This window comes from Euleptes europaea, chromosome 3, assembly GCF_029931775.1.
Source record: "Euleptes europaea isolate rEulEur1 chromosome 3, rEulEur1.hap1, whole genome shotgun sequence".
NCBI lineage: Eukaryota > Metazoa > Chordata > Lepidosauria > Squamata > Sphaerodactylidae > Euleptes > Euleptes europaea.
In genome coordinates, this window is record NC_079314.1 from 107030403 (window position 1) to 107049464 (window position 19062).

A 19062-nucleotide genomic window follows, 5' to 3' on the forward strand; every position below is an offset into this window, starting at 1 on the left:
CATAAGACATTTTTAAAAGGATGATTCACATGGTATGGTATTTAGATAAAATGTTTCATGTGTAAAGCAAAGAAAAGGAGCACGGGAAAAGCCTGTTTGGAAATATGTGTATTGTGCTTCAGCAAGTCAAGTCTTGGCCACTGAGCCTAACACACGGGACAAAACACATGTACAAAGCCACATGTTTGAAGCTGCTTTATGGTTTTATATCAGCTTTGCCCTAGTGTGAATGCATGCAGTCTGGACAGCTTTCTCCTCTACAAATTAAAGTTCAGATATTCAGTCGAAGTATTTTTCTAGTCTGCCAGAAGAGGTCACTTTTGTACTGCAGAAAAAGAATGAGTGTGCTCGTGTTAAATTCAGCATTGTAAGAGTTCACATTAGCACCTTTGCACTTGGTTGAACAAAACAAAACTCAATATACCTGTTCCACCAGCACATATATTCACCTCTCTTACAGTATCCATATAAGGAACATAGTGATTTTGTCAAAAAGCTATTTGTCTGAAAAAAGAATTGAAAAAAGCCACTGTACTTGTATATTAAAAGCAACGTTTCACTCTCTGATTAAATACATTACGATTATTTTAATAGTTGTTTTTTTAAATAGACATTCCAATATTCTTCCAAAATACAAACTGAAAGCTAGTTACAAGAAAATGTGATTTGTCGGTTTTCCAGGTAACAAAGCAATAACTTGGAAACATAATCCAGACAATTAGCCATTTTTACAGTACCATCGTAAAAAAAGTTACATCTTTCTAAGCCCCTTCACTTGAATGGAATAAAAGGGGTCTAACTCTGCTTATGATGTCAGTGTTAATTTCAGCTCTTAGAGGAAAAAACTAAATCACCCTTGGAGAACGTGACTGCTTTGGAGGGTGGACTTGGTGGCATTATACTCCAATAAGGTCTCTTTTCAAACCCTGCCTTCCCCAGGCTGTACCCCCAAATCTCCAAGGATTTCCCAACCTGGAGTTGGCAGTCCTAACTCTTGAGTAACTGTGGCCTGGGTTTTAAAATTTCCATTGTAGAAAGAGATGGTACATCTAAACGTTGTAAAAACGCCAAGCAGTGTACTCTCCTATATGAAGGATTATCAGTTCCAAGTATCCAAACTAAAGAACAAAACTTATACATGTAAACCTACAATCCTTAACCTTAGATTTATTTATTTTTTTAAAAAAACATAGTACGGTTCTTTTTATCATTATTTGATGGCCACATTTCCCTACTTTCATGGCAAGAAAGGAAGGAGGTTTTATTTATACCGTCACAATTTCAGGCCATAAAACTATGAAAAGACTATGGTATTAAGACCATCGCAAGAATTGTTAACCCCATCAAGATGCACTTTTTCCTTGTTGTTATAGAAACATTCAGTTTCGGCGCATACTGACGCGAGCATTTAATGCCCATGGATCCCATCAATAAAAAGAAATGGAACTGGCATGGGGTAGCTGTCCTTTCAGGCTCCTAAAACGCTGGACTGGAATGGCTCCTTTGATGTGTGAAGAAACACCAGAGGGAGAAGCTCTACTAGACTAGCAGGGTCAGGCTGATTTCATTCCCATTACTCCACATGACTAATGTGGAGTTCAGCCTTTGCAGTAATGGAGGTCGGGGCCATTGAGAGAAAGAGCATCATTCTCTATGGAATGATTGCCTTTGGAGGAGCTGACACAAATCACAAGCACTCTGTACCTGAGCACCGAGCAGCCTCCCCATAATGCCGGGGGAAAGGAGATTGCATTTATTTATTTTCAAAAAATAAGCTGACCCAGTAAGGCATGGTATCATTTTGAAAGCGCTGCCAAGAAGATAAGCTTTCAGGCAATCACCACTCTTGCTCCAGTGGCTTAATACACTATGGCAGGCAAAGCCCTGCGGACAGTTGACTTTATACTTCTCAATCCCGTTGTCTCTGAAATTAGGGACTATGAATGACTAAATGCCTTGAGATTTACAAGAATAGGAAGGGAGACAAAACATTATAGAAAAATCTGAAGGAATACACACTTCATGGGGTCAGGAGATCAATTCACTCTGGGCCATGTCCTCAGATGACCAGTGGTAACAGGGAATGGTATAGTACACAGCCCGGTCTCATCAGATCTTGAAAGCTAAACAAGGTTGGTACTTGGATCAGAGACCACCAAGGAAGGCGCTACAAAGGAAGGCAATGGCAAACCACCTCTGCCTAATCATTTGCCTTGAAAACCCTCTGGAGTTGTCATAAATTGGCTGCGACTTGTCGGCACTTTACACATATGCACATACGGTGGTAACAGCTGAGAACCACATTGGGTTGAGTGGAGGGGCTGTGGCTCAGTGGAAGAGCCTCTGCTTTGCAGGTGGAAGGCCCTAGGTTCAATCCCCCATCATTTCCACTTAAAAGGACCAGGCAGTAGGTAACGTGAAAGACCTCAGTCTGAGACCCTGAAGAGCTGCTGCCAGCCTGAGTAGACAATACTGACCTTAATGGACCAATGGTCTGATTCAGTATAAGGCAGCTTTGTGTGTGTTTCATGAGATGGTTACTTGTCATGCCAACACTAGTTACCAACACTGGGGGGTGGGGATTTAACCAGACATCAGTCCAATCAGTCCTCTCTATAGTCATTACTACTGCAGCATGGCTAACTCAGAAGCGGCAACCACACCATAATGGGTGATATGAACTGGCCCATAGAAAAAGATCATTTCCAGCAATGCAGATGAGGACAGAGTGTCTGTCCTGCAGGGATTTAAAGACACAGGGAGGCTGGCGTATGGAAGAGGAATGTTCTGAAATAACAGGGGGCAACAGCGAATACCTCAGTCCATCATTGTTGTTCACCGTTCACCACCCCAATAGGAGAGCCAGCGTGGTGTAGTGGTTAAGAGTGGTGGTTTGGAGTGGTGGACTCTGATCTGGAGAACCGGGTTTGATTCCCCACTCCTCCACATGAGCGGAGGACGCTAATCTGGTGAACTGGGTTGGTTTCCCCACTCCTACACATGAAGCCAATTGGGTGGCCTTGGGCTAGTCACACTCTCACAGTCCCACCCGCCTCACAGGGTGTCTGTTGTGGGGAGGGAAAGGGAAGGTGATTGAAAGCTGGTTTGATTCTCCCTTAAGTGGAAGATAAAGTTGGTATGTAAAAACCAACTCTTCTTCTTCTTTTGTATCCTGCTGGCCCAAAACAAAATCCCCCAACAAAAGTGATGTAATACCTTCTATTGTGTGTAAAGTGCAGTTAAGTCGCAGCCAACTTATGGCGACCCCTTTTGGGGTTTTCATGGCAAGAGACTAACAGTTTGCCAGTGCCTTCCTCTGCACAGCAACCCTGGTATTCCTTGGTGGTCTCCCATCCAAATACTAACCAGGGCTGACCCTGCTTAGCTTCTGAGATCCGACGAGATCAGGCTAGCCGAGGCTATCCAGGTCAGGGCAATACCTTCTGTTAGGGCCAACCAAAACACCACAAAGCAGCATGCAAGCTTATGAGTTCTTCAGAACTCTTAAGGTTTGATTCTTCCTTAAGCGGTGGAAAAAGTTGTCATATAAAAACCAACTCTTCTTCTTCTTACACGAAGATATAATATTAAAAGTTTGTCTGCATCTAAAGGTAAAAACTAAAGACCTCAAAGGTAACCAGAGTTTAACCATCTCCAGACGCTGGGGTATTTGTTCTAAAACAAAATTACCTATACCTCTTTTCAACCACAGTAAACAATTCTGGAATAAGTCAAGACAAAATTGTGCGTGCGTGTGCGTGTGTGTGTGTGTGTGTGTGTGAGAGAGAGAGAGAGAGAGAGAGAGAGAGAGAGAGAGAGAGAGAGAGAGAGAGAGAGAGAGAGACTGACTGCCAGGGATGTGTACTAAAACCGCACCAATGAACTCCTTGGCAGAGAAAGGAGAGCAGGACGTAACTGAGTCCTGCCCACCCACCCTCTCTTCTAAAGAGCTAACTGGCAGGACTCCATCTTTGTTTGTGCAGCTATACACATCCAGCTCCAATTGCCAGGCTGGGCAAATGATATGCACAGGCGCTTCCAGTGGTAGCAGCTCCTGCTTGTGGATAGCCCCTGGCTGGATTAGGAGAAAGCTGTCCTACATCTCTCCTAATGAAATTAGTGGGATCCTGAATGCCAGTTAGTATGTATGGAGTGGAAATCCATTCTGCCTTCCTTCTTCAGTATGATCGCTCCACTGATGTTTGATAGCTGATTATTGGCTTAATGGGGGTCATCAGAATTCAAGATATATTTATCCCATTTTTAAAAAAAATCTCACCCTTGTTCAGTCCTTATTATACTTTGCAATGTCTCAAATACGATAGCTCCACTCTTTTATCAGTTTTCTCCATTTTGCAATTTTACTGGGTGTAGGTGAAGCAGAACTCTTCTTGTTAGCTGTGCAAAAAAATAGCAACAAATGCCTTCTGCTCGATTCCCCCTGTATTCACCAGCCCTGTTCAGCAAGAGGGAAAGAAATCCACAAATGCAAGCAGCCAGCAACGTGCATTGTTACTGTGTAAACTGCTGTCAAGTCGCAGCCAATTTATGGCAACCCAGTAGGGATTTCAAGGCAAGGGGCTAACAGAGGTGGTTCACCGCTGCCTTCCTCTGCATAGCAACCCTAGAAATCCTTGGTGGTCTTCCATCCAAGGCTAATCAGGGCCGACCCTGCTTAGCTTCTGAGATCTGACGAGATCAGGCTAGCTTGGGTCATCTAGGTCAGGGTACAGTCAGCTCGGCTATGCTGAGTTAGATGGAATGGAAAAGCACCACTAGTTGTTAGGCTTGCCTAATTGCCTGTAGTTCTACTTGGATAAGGGCTGCTAGCTTTAGTATGACAGGAAGGGTTGCCATCTTCCAGGCGGGGGCATTCTGTTCTCCTGGAACTACAACTATTCCCCTGGAGAAAATGACTTTGGAGGACAGACTGTATGGAAGAAGAGGAGGAGGAAGAAGAGTTGTTTTTTTTATGCTGACTTTCTCTACCACTTAAAAAAGGAAAAGGTCCCCTGTGCAAGCACCAGGTCATTCCTGACCCATGGGGTGACGTCACATCCCGACGTTTCCTAGTCAGACTTTTGTTTGCGGGGTGGTTTGCCAGTGCCTTCCCGAGTCATTTTCCCTTTACGTCCAGCAAGCTGGGTACTCATTTTACTGACCTCAGAAGGATGGAAGGCTGAGTCAACCTTGAGCCAGCTACCCAAAACCGACTTCCGTCGGGATCAAACTCAGGTCGCGAGCAGAGCTTGGACTGCAGTACTGCAGCTTACCACTCTGCGCCACGGGGCTGTACCACTTAAGGGAGACTCAAACCAGCTTACAATTACCTTACCTTCCCCTCCCCACAACAAACACCCTGTGGGGTAGGTGGGGCTGAGAGAGCTCTAACAGAGCTGTAACTTGCCCAAGGTCACCCAGCTGGCTTTGTGTGTAGGAGTGGGGGAACAAATCCAGTTCACCAGATTAGCCTCTGCCGCTAATGTGGAGGAGTGAGGAATCAAACCCAATTCTCTAAATCAGATCCCACCGCTCCAAGCCACTGCTCTTAACCACTACGCCATGCTGGCTCTCATGTGTTTCTACTTCCCCTCCTCGACTTCTGCCCTCCCAAGACACTGTTCCCAATCCAGAGCTGGCAAATACGAGCATAACTTTTATCTCACCAACCAACAGCAAGATTACCAAGAAAGGCAGAAAGAAGGCTTGAAGACATTGGCAATTATTACTTCATACACAGGCTTGCCAACCTCCAGGTACTAGCTGGAGTTCTTCTGGTATTACAACTCAGCTCCATCCGATGGAGATTAGTTGCCCTGGAGAAAATGGCCGCTTTGGCAATTGGACTCTATTGCATCAAAGCCCCTCCCCTCCCCAAACCCCGCCCTCCTCCAGCTCCACCCCAAAAATCACCTGCTGGTGGCGAAGAAGACCCTGGCAACCCTATTCATACATCATATTGTTTGATTCTAGATCAAATCAAGCCTGAACTGACCCTAGAAGCTAAAATGACTAAACTGAGGCTATCGTATTTTGGTCACGTCATGAGATGACAAGAGTCACTGGAAAAGACAGTCATGCTAGGAAAAGTTGAGGGCAGCAGGAAAAGCGGAAGACCCAACAAGAGGTGGATTGACTCTATAAAGGAAGCCACAGCCTTCAATTTGCAAGACTTGAGCAAGGCTGTCAAAGATAGGACATTTTGGAGGACGCTGATTCATAGGGTCACCATGAGTCGGAAGCGACTTGACGGCACTTAACACACACACACATATTGATTATCAAAACTTCTCCTCAGCAAACAAATACCGTGTTTCCCCGAAAATAAGACATACCCATAAAATAAGCAGTAGCAGGATTTCCAAGCATTTGCACAATATAAGCCATACCCTGAAAATAAGACATAGTGATAGGCGTGGCTAGAGAGAGACTAAACTCCCCTGAGCCCCGCCCTCCGTGGGCCGTTGGGCTCAGTCTTCCCCTGTTCCCGCGCTCGGGCACCGACCTCCCAGGGGGCGATCACTCCCATTCCCCATCTTCTTCCCACTCCCCTCTCCCACCGACAGCTACCCCCGAGATCTGCTGCCACTCGCGGTGGACTCCCGTTCCCCCGCTGGAATGCGGGGCCGAGCTTTGGCCTCTGTTGGGTCCCCCGGGTTGTCCCCCCACCCCCAGGACCCGTGCTGTCTGCCTTGGGCCGGCCCACTTCCCCCTGAGGTGCAAGGTCGGCGCTTGGCCTCCCCCCGTTTCCCCCCCGGCTCTGCATCCACCTGCGCCGCCGGCGGGCTCGGCCGCCCTCGCCTCCTCTTCCCCCCGGCCTGGTAAGTGGGGCTGCCTCCCCGAGGTGCAAGGTCGGCACTCAGCCTCCCCCCGTTTTCCCCTCTGGCTCTGCATCCGGCGGGCTCGGCCGCCCTGGCCTCCTCTTCCCCCCGGCCTGGTAAGTGGGGTTGCCTCCCCGAGGTGCAAGGTCGGCGCTCGGCCTCCCCCTGTTTTCCCCTCCGGCTCTGCATCTGGTGGGCTCGGCCGCCCTCGCCTCCTCTTCCCCCCTGCCTGGTAAGTGGGGTCGCCTCCCCAGGCATTGGGGTTTTCCTGGAGGGTCCCCTGGTGTGGCGGTGGGGGTGAGGCGCAGTCCCGAGGGTCCGCCCCAGGTCGCGGACTCGGGACACATACCGTACTTATGGTAATAAAAAATAAGACATCCCCCGAAAATAAGGCATAGTGTGTCTTGAGGAAAAATAAATATAAGACAGTGTCTTGTTTTCGGGGAAACACGGTAGAAACAGAGAAGTCTCAAGTCAGCTACCCCTTATATGTTTTATCTTTACATTAATGGAAACTAAGGCTGCCAACTGTGGGATGGAAAATACCAGGAGATTCTGGGGGTGGAGCGTGGGGAGGGAAGGGTTTGGGAAGGGGCAGGACCTCAGTGGGGTATAATGCCACAGAGTTCACCCTGCAAAGCTGCCCTTTTTCTTCAGGAAACTGATATCTGTTGCGAAATCGCAACAAATATTTGGATACTTAAAACCGATGACTGGAACTGTGAACGGGCAAGACGGATCTTTCTACAAAATCTGAAAAGGGCCCCAGGTTTGCAGAAAAATCTGAAATCTAAATAAAAAAAGGAGCGCCTGTAGTTTTCAGCAATGGATTCCCTCAGTGGCTGTTGCTAGGCAACCACAGACTCCAAGCTTGGCTCTGCCAGGGGCCAGGGCCCTTTCCAGGCCTATTTTGGCCTTTTAGGGAGGACTAGCTGGAGCCAGGACTAGCAAGGGTTGCCAGCTCCAGGTTGGGCAATTCCAGGATATTTTGTGGTGAAGTCTGAGGAAGGCAGGGTTTGGGGACAGAAGAGGCATCAGCAGGATATGATGCCATAGAGTCCACCTTCCCAAGCAACCATTTTCTCCAGGGGGACAGATGATTATCGTCTGGAGTTCAGTTGTAATTCTGGGAGATCCCCAGAGCCTATCTGGAGGCTGGCAACCCTGGGCCTGGCAGCAACCTCTGGGTGACTTGATACCACCCAACTTGCATGACCAACTAGGCCTGGCTGCTTGCTACTGTTCAACAGCAGCCACCCTATGAAAGCCAGTGTGGTGTAGTGGTTAGAGCTTCAGAGCAGAGTCTGGGAGACCCCGGTTCAAATCCCCATTTTGCTGTGGAAGCCCACTGGGTGATTACGGACCTGTCCGATACTTTCAGCCTAACCTACCTCACAGGGTTGTTGTGAGGATAAAAAGGAGGAGAGACTAAGTGTGGTGTAGTGGTTAGGAGCGGTGGTTTGGAGCGGTGGAGTCTGATCTGGAGAAGCGGGTTTGATTCCCCGCTCCTCTGCATGAGCGGCGGATGCTAATCTGGTGAACTGGATTAGTTTCCCCGCTCCTACACATGAAGCCAGCTGGGTGAACTTGGGCTAGTCACAGCTCCCTTAGAGCTCTCTCAGCCCCACCTGCCTCACAGGGTGTCTGTTGTGGGGAGGGGAAGGTGATTGTAAGCCGGTTTGATTCTTCCTGAAGTGGTAGAGAAAGTCGGCATATAAAAACCAACTCTTCTTCTAATGTAAGCTGCTTTGGTCCCCACTGTGAAGACTGTAGTTTTTCAACGTAGAGGCTGCAGGGGGGTGAAGACAGAGAGGACGATAAGGCAGGTTGGCTGTTGGGTGGGAAGGAAATAGGGTTGCCAATTCCAGGTTGGGAAATTTCTAGAGATTTGAGGGATGGGAGGGTGGGGTTTGAGGAGTGGAGGGAGCTCAGAAAGGTATAATGCCATAGACGCCACCCTCCAAAGCAGCCATTTCCTTCAGGGGAACTGATGTTGCCAACCTCCAGGTGAGCTACAGTGATATAAAACACCTGTGCCAGAATTAACGTAGTTAAAGAGATTGGCAGCACGGAGGCTCAGTAATACAGAAACACATTGGCATATTCATATAAATTATAATAAAAGCATTACTTCATGCAAACAATGAAAATAACTACTACAACATGAATGTCGAGTTCTCAAATTCCATACAACAAATTCAAAAAAGCAACATAAATTCTCAATGACGAGAAACCTCAAAGTAAGCGGGAGACGCCCGTCCCTAAAATAAATATAAATTCAGATAGTCCAAGAGTCAAAATTAAGTCCAATTTTGACTTAGCCACACGTTTTCCTTGATTCATTGAACTTTTGGACTTAATTTTGACTCTTGGACTATCTGAATTTATATTTATTTTAGAGACGGGCATCTCCCGCTTACTTTGAGGTTTCTCGTCATTGAGAATTTATGTTGCTTTTTTGAATTTGTTGTATGGAATTTGAGAACTCGACATTCATGTTGTAGTAGTTATTTTCATTGTTTGCATGAAGTAATGCTTTTATTATAATTTATATGAATATACCAATGTGTTTCTGTATTATTGAGCCTCCGTGCTGCCAACCTCCAGGTGAGGGCTAGCGATCACCCAGAATTATAACACATCTCCAGATGACAGAGATCAGTTCCCCTGGTGAAAATGGCTGCTTTGGAGGGTGGAGTCTATGGCATTGTACCCTGCTGAGGTTGCTTCCCTCCCAAGGCTCCACACCCAAATCTCCAGGAATTTTCTAACCTGGAGCTGGCGACCCTAAGAGGGACTGATCTCTGCAGTTGGGAGATCCGTTGTGATTCCAGGAGAGCTGCTGCTGGTACTGCTGCTGTGTGTGTGTGTGTGGGGGGAAGCAGGTGGGTGGCTGGGAGGCAGAAAGACCGAGTGATGGGGTGGAGGCAGAAAGAAAGTAACAGGCATGGAGGACAGAGCGAGAGTAAAAAATGGGGTGGCAGGAGGGAGAAAGAGTGAGACAAGTAAGAGGAGAAGGGAGGAAGCAAAGGGGAAGGGAATGAGATAGCTGCTCCTACAGCTTGCGGGTCCCCACTTGTCAGTTGTAATTCCCGGAGATCTCCAGGCCCCACATGGAGGCTGGCAAGCCTGTAAACTGTAGACTTTTGGAAACCCCTTTTTTCTCAACTGGTAGGGCATCACAGGCCTAACAATGAAGTGGTGGGAGTTCCCATAGCAACAGGAATCTGTTTAAGAACCTTGTAAGTGACAGGTCTCACTGATGATGAGGGCTGCAATGGGTAGCGGTGTTACGGTAAGTCTGTCACTAGCAGTCGACAACAGCAAGAGTCCAATAGCATCTTAAAGACTAACAAAATTTCTGGCAGGGTATGAGCTTCCACGAGTCACAGCGCTTCTTCCCTGGAGGTTTTTAAGAAGAGGTTAGATGGCCATCTGTCAGCAATGCTGATTTTGTGACCTTAGGCAGATGATAAGAGGGAGGGCATCTTGGCCATCTTCTGGTCACTAGGGGTGTGGAGGGGGGAGGTAGTTGTGAATTTCCTGCATTGTGCAGGGGGTTGGACTTGATGGCCCTGGTGGCCCCTTCCAACTCTATGATTCTATGATTCTTCAGAGTCAGCTAGAACGATGAGGGCCAGCCCACCTTACGCATTCCCCACATGGACAGTCTGGGTCCAGTTGGCGTTTCATGCTTAGGGTTGCCAGGTCCCTCTTCGCCACCGGTGGGAGGTTTTTGGGGTGGAGCCTGAGGAGAACTGGGTTTGGGGAGGGACTTCAATGGGATAGAGTCCAATGGCCAAAGCGGCCATTTTCTTCATGTGATCTGATCTATATTAGCTGGAGATCAGTTGTAATAGCAGGAGATCTCCAGCTAGTACCTGGAGGTTGGCAGCCCTATTAAGAACCATGGCTGCAAACCAAAAAATGGCTCAAGTCTACCCATCCAAATCTCTGTTCAAACGACCAATTCTCTGTCCATTCCTATATGCTTAAATTGTCTCCCCACCTTACCTCGTGACTTAATCCACTCTCCCTTTCCATGCTATTCTGCCAGGTGAAATCAATTGTTCCTCTTCCCAACCTCCATGGCTAATTTGCATGACACGTTTTGATTGGATGCAAGGAATAGTAATTTAAAAGAGAGGGCTATTTATGTAACAATAGCTGTGTATTACAGATACCACTATGACTTATGTATTATGTCATATTCTAGAGAAGAAGTATTGAAGCTGAAATTGTATACTGTATTGAATTGCAAGCATGTAGACGGAAACATCTCCACAAACATAATTTTATAATTACATAAATCTTCACAAACATAATTTTATAATAAAGGTAGCTTCAAAGAAACAGAGATTTCATTATACAAGTTTGGAGCTAGAGTGAATTTTAGATTTAAGTGTGCTTAGGACCTCCACTGTCAAAGATAGGACATTTTGGAGGACTTTCATTCATAGGGTCTCCATGAGTCGGAAGCGACTTGACGGCACTTAACACACAATACACAGGACCTCCGCCAGGGACTGCAGTCACACTAACTACTTTGTCTTGGCAGTTACGTCTATAATGCTGCTCACAGATTATTTTACAGATTTTATTGGCTGGTTTAGCTTGATATCCTTGTTTCTGTGAAAACTAATCTGTAAGAAACCTCCACTATTAATAACATGGAATTTGTCAGTGTATATGAAAAATGTGTATGATCAAAACTATTTCAAGTTTCAAGGTCAAGCCATAGCTATTTTAATTTTTATATTAATGGATCCTGCTCACTGGTGTATGCAATAATCATCACTATTTTAGAAAGGAGCAGGGGTCTTTTTTTTTTAAAGGAAAGTGTCACATTGCGGAGGCCCAACTGTCTATGCACAGAATTTCCCTTTATCCATGCAAATCTCATTGATACTGACAATTGTTGCTTTGAAGCTTAGCCACTGGATCCAAGTGGCATCATTACAATCTCTGTTGCTATTTATTTTAGATTTTTATCCTTTCAGTCTCAAGGGTAAGTTAACAATGCTTATAAAATGGTTGAAATACAAATTGCACAATGAAGTATCTACATAAAATGGAATACGTTACTTTACAAGCCAATGCGAAAAGCATCATGGAGATACAACTTTGGTTTTAAAACTAACTTTGTTTTTTTAATTCTAAAGAAATTAGTAATGTTGTGCAGAGGGAGAGGCCAAAAGGAAAGATTACAGTATTCTCATTGTATTATACAGTATCTGAAGAAGTGAGCTGTGGCTCACGAAAGCTCATACCCTGCCAGAAATGTTGTTAGTCTTTAAAGTGCTACTGGACTCTTGCTCTTTTCTACTGCTAGTATTCTCACTAGAAAGGGACTGTGGAAACCCCTTCCTTGCCAACACTGAAATCTGAGGCTTTTGTCATAACCAGGAGTACAAACATGGGGACTGGGGGGTTGGGGAGTGCCATAGAGTCAAATTACCAATGCGGCCACTTTCTCCAGGTGAGCTGATCTCTATCAGCTGGAGATCAATTGTAATAGCAGGAGATCTCCAGCTAGTACCTGGAGGTTGGCAACTCTCCCTAGCAGCCTCAACCCAACAGTTGATACTGTACTGCATGGGCGTACAGTGTTGTTGTTTCAGACACTCAGATTTGCAGGCTTGGCTTCCTGTCCTGAAAACTTCCAGACTAACAAAGACTACAGTCCACAATAGCCATGCAGATTAGCTTTGGATTTCACTCATTAACAGATCACTTCAGGATACAATGGTTCCATATTAACATACCACACCCTCATTAGCACATTATCTTGATACTTACAGGACAATGATTAGCACATTACCTTTGATACTTTTTGCAGGACAACGATTCAGCTCAAACCCAACCCCTTTCTGACTATATATTACTCTTCCTACACACTTGACACTGAGAGACACTGTCCTTCAGTGTTACTCCTCTGAAGATGCCTGCCACAGCTGCTGGCGAAACGTAAGGAAAGAAAATACCAAGACCACGGTCACACAGCCCAGATAACCTACAAGAACCAATGGGGACAGAAAGTTGCCAGCCACTTATGCAGTGCCACTACCTCAATAAAGAAGCATTCATTGCCATCACTCTCCCTCAGGTCATTGTAGCCATTCTCTCTCCCAAAACTGCTTGCAGGCAAACCAATACCTTCAGAGGTAGACTTGGCACTTCATTCTGCACTCAGGCCAAAAAAGTTGCCTTCCCTGGCATAGCAGGCTAATTAGTTAGATTAATTTATTTTAAAGTCTTTTGATAAATTAAAAGGATTCTCCCAATTAAATGGGCAGCATATTTTAAGTTAATTATGTTTAGTACAAGTACGTACAAAAACCATAGGTAAGAAAAGGCATTCTTTTACACACAGGAAGGAATGCCTCTCCTAGGACTGGACCTGCTTAAACATGTACGTGTATCACCTATAAATAAAGGCAGGATGATGTTTTATCTTCTTCGAAACAACTGCTATATTCATGTGTAAATGTACACAGATGTAATCAATAAAAATAACATGAGAAATAGAATGAAAAATCTTTAATTGGGTGACAGCCCTTCTCACAATGACTTGAGATGTGTGCATTTTAAAATAAACATTCTATGCAAAGGAAACATAGTTTTATGAGAAGGGACCATGCTCAGTGAGCTGCTTTGCATGCAGAAGGTCCCAGGGTCAATCTCTGGCCTCTCTAGTAAAAACGCTCAGGTAAGAGGTAATATGAAAGACTACCTGAGGCCCTGGAGAGACATGGCCACGCAGGGAAATATGCCCATATTTGCTTAATTTGCATAGTTTGTTCCGTTTTTGCTAGACCTGGGAAGGGGCAAAAAATAATGAATAAACCGAAGACCTAACCCAATCACTGGATATGCTGCTTAGGCTCTTGAGATTCCATTAAGCATTGCCAAGACACCAACACACTTCCAGCTTAATCCTATGCAGAGTTAGGCTCATCTAATCCTATTGAGATCAACAGACGTAGGGCATGCACACTTTACAAAAGGACTGAGCCGGCAGATAGCCATTTGTCTTTTTTTTTTTTTTACAATGAAAGCTGACATCCTTGGCATTCTGAATACAGTGGCCACATACCTACTTGTGCACTTGCACAATGAAACTGGAATATATGCAACCTTGTTATTTTTTTCGACCTTCACAAATTGTGTGTGTGTAAAGTGTCTTCAAGTCGCAGCCGACTGATGGCGACCCCTTTTGGGGTTTTCATGGCAAGAGACTAACAGGTGGTTTGCCAGTGCCTTCCTCTGCACAGCAACCCTGGTATTCCTTGGTGGTCTCCCATCCTAATACTAACCAGGGCTGACCCTGCTTAGCTTTTGAGATCTGACGAGATCAGGCTAGCCTGGGCCATCCATGTCGGGGCACCTTCACAAATTACTTTCACAAATTACTAAGGCACATTTTATAAAGACATATGCTCTCGACCAGTGGGTACCTAACACAAAGGGAATCTGGACCACTCCAAAGTACCCACAGGTCCAGAAAAGGGGGAAGGAGTGAAAGAGTTGAAGAAGTTTAAACATTTTTAGGACTGCAATCCACAAGGCAAGGATTCTCCATTTTCCTGCCACTGCCACTGTGAAAGCAGAGGCGTTAGCACTGGAAATGCAGGACATGCACTGGAGATCTGTGCACACTTTTTCCCATCAGACATCATTTCCCCTACTCCTCACCTTTATCATTATAATGTAAATATTTTGTGGTAGTAGGTATACGTTGGCCATTTTAAACTCTTGTATGGGTTTTAAATTGTATTTTAAATTGATTTTGTAAGTGCCCCGTGGCGCAGAGTGGTAAGCTGCAATACTGCAGTCCAAGCTCTGCTCACGACCTGAGTTCGATCCCGACGGAAGTCGGTTTCAGGTAGCCACCTCAAGGTTGACTCAGCCTTCCATCCTTCCGAGGTCGGTGAAATGAGTACTCAGCTTGCTGGGGGTAAAGGTAAGATGACTGGGGAAGGCACTGGCAAACCACTCCGTAAAACAAAGTCTGCCTAGTAAACATCGGGATGTGACATCACCCCATGGGTCAGGAATGACTCGGTGCTTGCACAGGGGACCTTTTTTACCTTTACATTGATTTTAACATATATTGTTGGAAGCCACTCTGAGCCCATCTTAAGATGGGAAAGGGCAGGGTATAAAGTGCATAAAATAAAATAAATCAATTAACATGTATTTATTTATTTATTTTTTATTTATTCAGTCATTCATTTAACTCAAAGTGGCTTACACTGTTCTCCTCTCCTCCATTTTACCCACACAAAAACCCTGTGAGGTTAGATTACGATGGGTAGCCGTGCTAGTCTGTCAATAGCAGTAGAAAAGAGCAAGAGTCCAGTAGCACCTTAAAGGCAGGGTATGAGGTTTCGTGAGCCATAGTTCATACCATGCCAGAAATTTTGTTAGTCTTTAAGGTTGCTACTGTACTGTACTGTACTTTTCTACTTTCCTGTGAGGTTAGTTAGAGAGTCTGTGACTTCTCCAAGGTCACTTAGTGAGGTTCCAGGCATTTCCACTCAGTGCCACCCAGAAGACCTTTGGGGGCTTTTTACAAATTAGCCATGGAGATTATCCTATGGCACAGAAATGTTATCTGTTGCTACAGCCTACTAGCCATGCGCCAAGTGACTGTGCGGCAAAGGACTCCTGCTGTGTCTCTGACTCCAGCTAGTGACAGCTTCCAAGAGAGAGGGCTTCTCCTTTACTATAGCTCGTCTGGAACAGAGTCAGAAACCAGACCAATGAAGGCGTCCCACTTTTTTTGCCAGATCCCCAACGCCTTGGCTTTCTCGTCAGGTAGCATTGTGCTGTGTCTGTGAAGAGGAAAGGAGGCTGGGTGAGAGAGGGTAAGGAAGCGAACAAAGAATTAATTCTTTGTGTCGCACTGGAGGCATATGTGGAACCCAGGAAGTAAGTCCCACTGAATTCACTCCCAGGTGAGCATGCTGAGGATTGAGTATGAATAGCTTTAACAAGTTGTATGAGCTCTACTGCCTTGTTGTTTATTGAATTGTTAATGAGGTGTTTGGTTGAGAATGGGATTGTTTTGGTGACAAAATAATATCTCATGTCCTCCCCTACTACTGAGATGTTCAGGCTCTAAAGTATGTGACAGGAGGGATTACGTAGATCAAAGCTGGACAAATCCAAACATTGCAGACCTGGCTGTCCCCTTAGCATGCTGATTCTAAGCAAATATGTCGACCAATCCTATGCATGTGTCTTTAGAAGTAAGTCCTACTAAATTCAGTGAGGCTTGCACCCAAGTATGAAAATGTAGCCTTACTTCAAAGTAAATCACAACAGAATCTTCCAAATGAAGATGTTTATATTGAGGGTAACAGAGTCTAAGAATACCTGGTATCTATAGATTCAGTCTGCAGGCTGTAAGCCAGAGTTTTTGCAGAGCTGGATTTTGGATTAGAATTCATGCTGGAACTTCCCATAGCACCAGAATGTCAAGTTCTAGGATTCTCCAGTCACTCCTCAATATGTCTCCTAAGAAGCCCTAAACATCTTCCTTCCAAATCCTTCCCCAGTGCTGTTCATCACCAATGCCATTCCAAGTTGACACACAGGAAAGAAATGCAGCTTCTCCAGACAGAATTATATACCTTTATGTACCATTGCTTCATTCAATTTACCATTGCTTCCTTTCCAACAGCGGGATATTATACAACCTCATTCAGAAGACTCCCTTGTTGCAAAATTTAGCCTGGGGCTGTGCAGAAATGATAGGTCTCCTAGTATAGAATGGGCCATGGCTTTCAGAACTGGATCTTTAGCCCATGTTTTGTTGGGGGGGGGCCCAAGTGCTGGATTTACGTATAAGCTAAACAAGCTATAGCTTAGGGCCCCACTCTCTTGAGGGCCCCCAAAAAATGTAAAGGAAAAAAACTGCATGTACATTAAGTTTGTTATGAAAAAAAATCATTTTAAGTTAGAGCTTAATAATTATTTCACTATTAATATACCTCTTCTTAATTGTATTTCAGTTCAACAATTACTTTGATAAAATACATATTTTGTTATGTGCAAATGGCTTTAGATACCTATTAGGTCCATAAATTACCATATAGCATATATTCAACACAAAAAACAGCGACAATTTGTTGTTGACAAAGGACAGCTGGACATATAAAGGGCCCCATTACCTTCAATAGCTTAGGGCCTCATCAAACCTAAATCCGGCCCTGCCCCCAACCCAAATGCTTTCTTTCCCCCTGTTCTTAGACCGAGGTCTTGAACAATAAAACCATAAAACTGAAATAAGACCCATCTCTAAAAACATCTCCCTTCTTCTCTTCTCTGCAGCCTCCAAAAAATGAGCAACAAAATAAGTACGCTGAGGGTCAGAGTCCTCTAAGAGGAACTGAACCTTTTGCTCCAAAGTTGCTCGAGAAGATGGGGACCATTCGTTAAAACATTGTATGATCTATTTTAGCCTAAGTTGGTATTCATAAGGGCAACCAAGCCAAATGAAGTGTAATGGAGAGTGCCCAGGTATGCTGGAAGTCCAAATATGTCAGTGTGTAAGAAGCACAACACTTACGTTAGTGAGTTGAGAGCCAGTTGTTTTAAAGTTCGCAGATCAGCAGACATCCCTCCTACGCCCATAAACATTTCGTAGAAGTCATAGGACACGCCCTTTGCTCCAAAGACAGGTGGGTCATCAGGACTCACCACGATACGGTGGCCTTCTGACATCAGAAGAGCAGCAGGATGGTTTCTCAGATCAGATACTAACTGGAGGACCTTAAAGAAAACATGCAGAACAGTAATTCACAGTGGGTAGCCGTGTTAGTCTGTCTGTAGTAGTAGAAAAGAGCAAGAGTCCAGTAGCACCTTAAAGACTAACAAAAATATTTTCTAGCAGGGTATGAGCTTTCGTGAGCCACAGCTCACTTCCATATCTGAAGAAGTGAGCTGTGGCTCACAAAAGCTCATACCCTGCCAGAAAATATTTTTGTTAGTCTTTAAGGTGCTACTGGACTCTTGCTCTTTTCTACTAATGCAGAACAGTGGTATGGTACTAACAATTGTAGTAAAAAAAATTGCTTTAAATAATCAGGACTTTACAATCCCACACTTAAATAGTGTAGACTCTGAAAACTGTTTGAAAACATTCTTATACTCTTTTTTTAAAGCTAAAAGTTTGCCTCCTGTGAGTTGCAGACAAAAAGCACAATCCAGACAAATTGAAACACAATTATGCAACCCTATATAAAATTATGCATGGTTTGGAGAGAGTGGACAGGGAGAAGTTTTTCTCCCTCTCCCATAATACTAGAACACGGGGTCATCTGCTAAAGCTGGAGGGTGAGAGATTCAAAACAGATAAAAGGAAGTATTTTTTCACACAACGCATTGTTAAATGGTGGAGCTCCCTGCCCCAGGATGTGGTGATGGCTGCCAGCCTGGAGGGCTTTAAGAGGGGAGTGGACATATTCATGGAGGAGAGGGGTATTCAAGGCTATTAGAATGGATACTAGTCATGCTGCATACCTATTCTCTCTAGTATCTATTATTTTGGCTGCGGTGGAACACAGGCAGGATGGTGCTGCTGCAGTCGTCTTGTTTGTGGCTTCCTAGAGGCACTTGGTCGGCCACTGTGTGAACAGACTGCTGGACTTGATGGGCCTTGGTCTGATCCAGTAGGGCCTTTCTTATGTTCTTAACCCAATCCTATGCATATGGAAGTAAATCTCACTGAGTTCCACGGAACTTGTTTCCCCATAAATATGCCCCCTAGAGTTCTGTGAGTTCATTCCCAATAAGCGGGCAACAGGTTGCAGGCTTCCCATTTACTGCTTCCGGGCCCAGCTGCCGCCTCTCTCCATATCTTGTTCTTTACCGACTGCCTTTGTTCTGTTGCGCTTACTCTATGAAAATCCAAATATTGAACTGATAATGAATTGCAAAATAATGAAAATTACATAACACACTTCTTGGGGATTTTTTTGTCCACCTGCATGCAAAAAAAGATGCCTCAACCCAATCTCAGAGGTGTTTTGCTTCCTCATGTTCCCTCCTACTTTCAGCCCTGAGGATATAGGGGTTCCCACAGATACAGGGGTTTTTTTGTCAATAAGTCACATCTGACTTATGGTGACCCCTGTTGGGATTTTCAAGGCAAGAGATGTTCAGCAGTAGTTTGCCTGCCTGCCTCCGCAGCATGCTCCTAGTATTCCCTGGAAGTCTCGCATCCAAATACTTG

General features: G+C 45.0%; 1 protein-coding gene across 1 annotated transcript in view; it reads right to left on the bottom strand.

The window, feature by feature from the left end:
- Nucleotides 1-15549: 15549 nt before the first annotated feature.
- Nucleotides 15550-19062, bottom strand: part of ADA2 (adenosine deaminase 2) — a 28362-nt gene continuing 24849 nt past the window's right edge. Inside the window, exons 8-9 of the mRNA XM_056846933.1 lie at nucleotides 17398-17600; nucleotides 15550-15658 (exon numbers count right to left, since the gene is read on the bottom strand). Coding sequence (XP_056702911.1) covers nucleotides 15550-15658; nucleotides 17398-17600 — 312 coding nt within the window. The remainder of the gene's footprint in view (nucleotides 15659-17397; nucleotides 17601-19062) is intronic.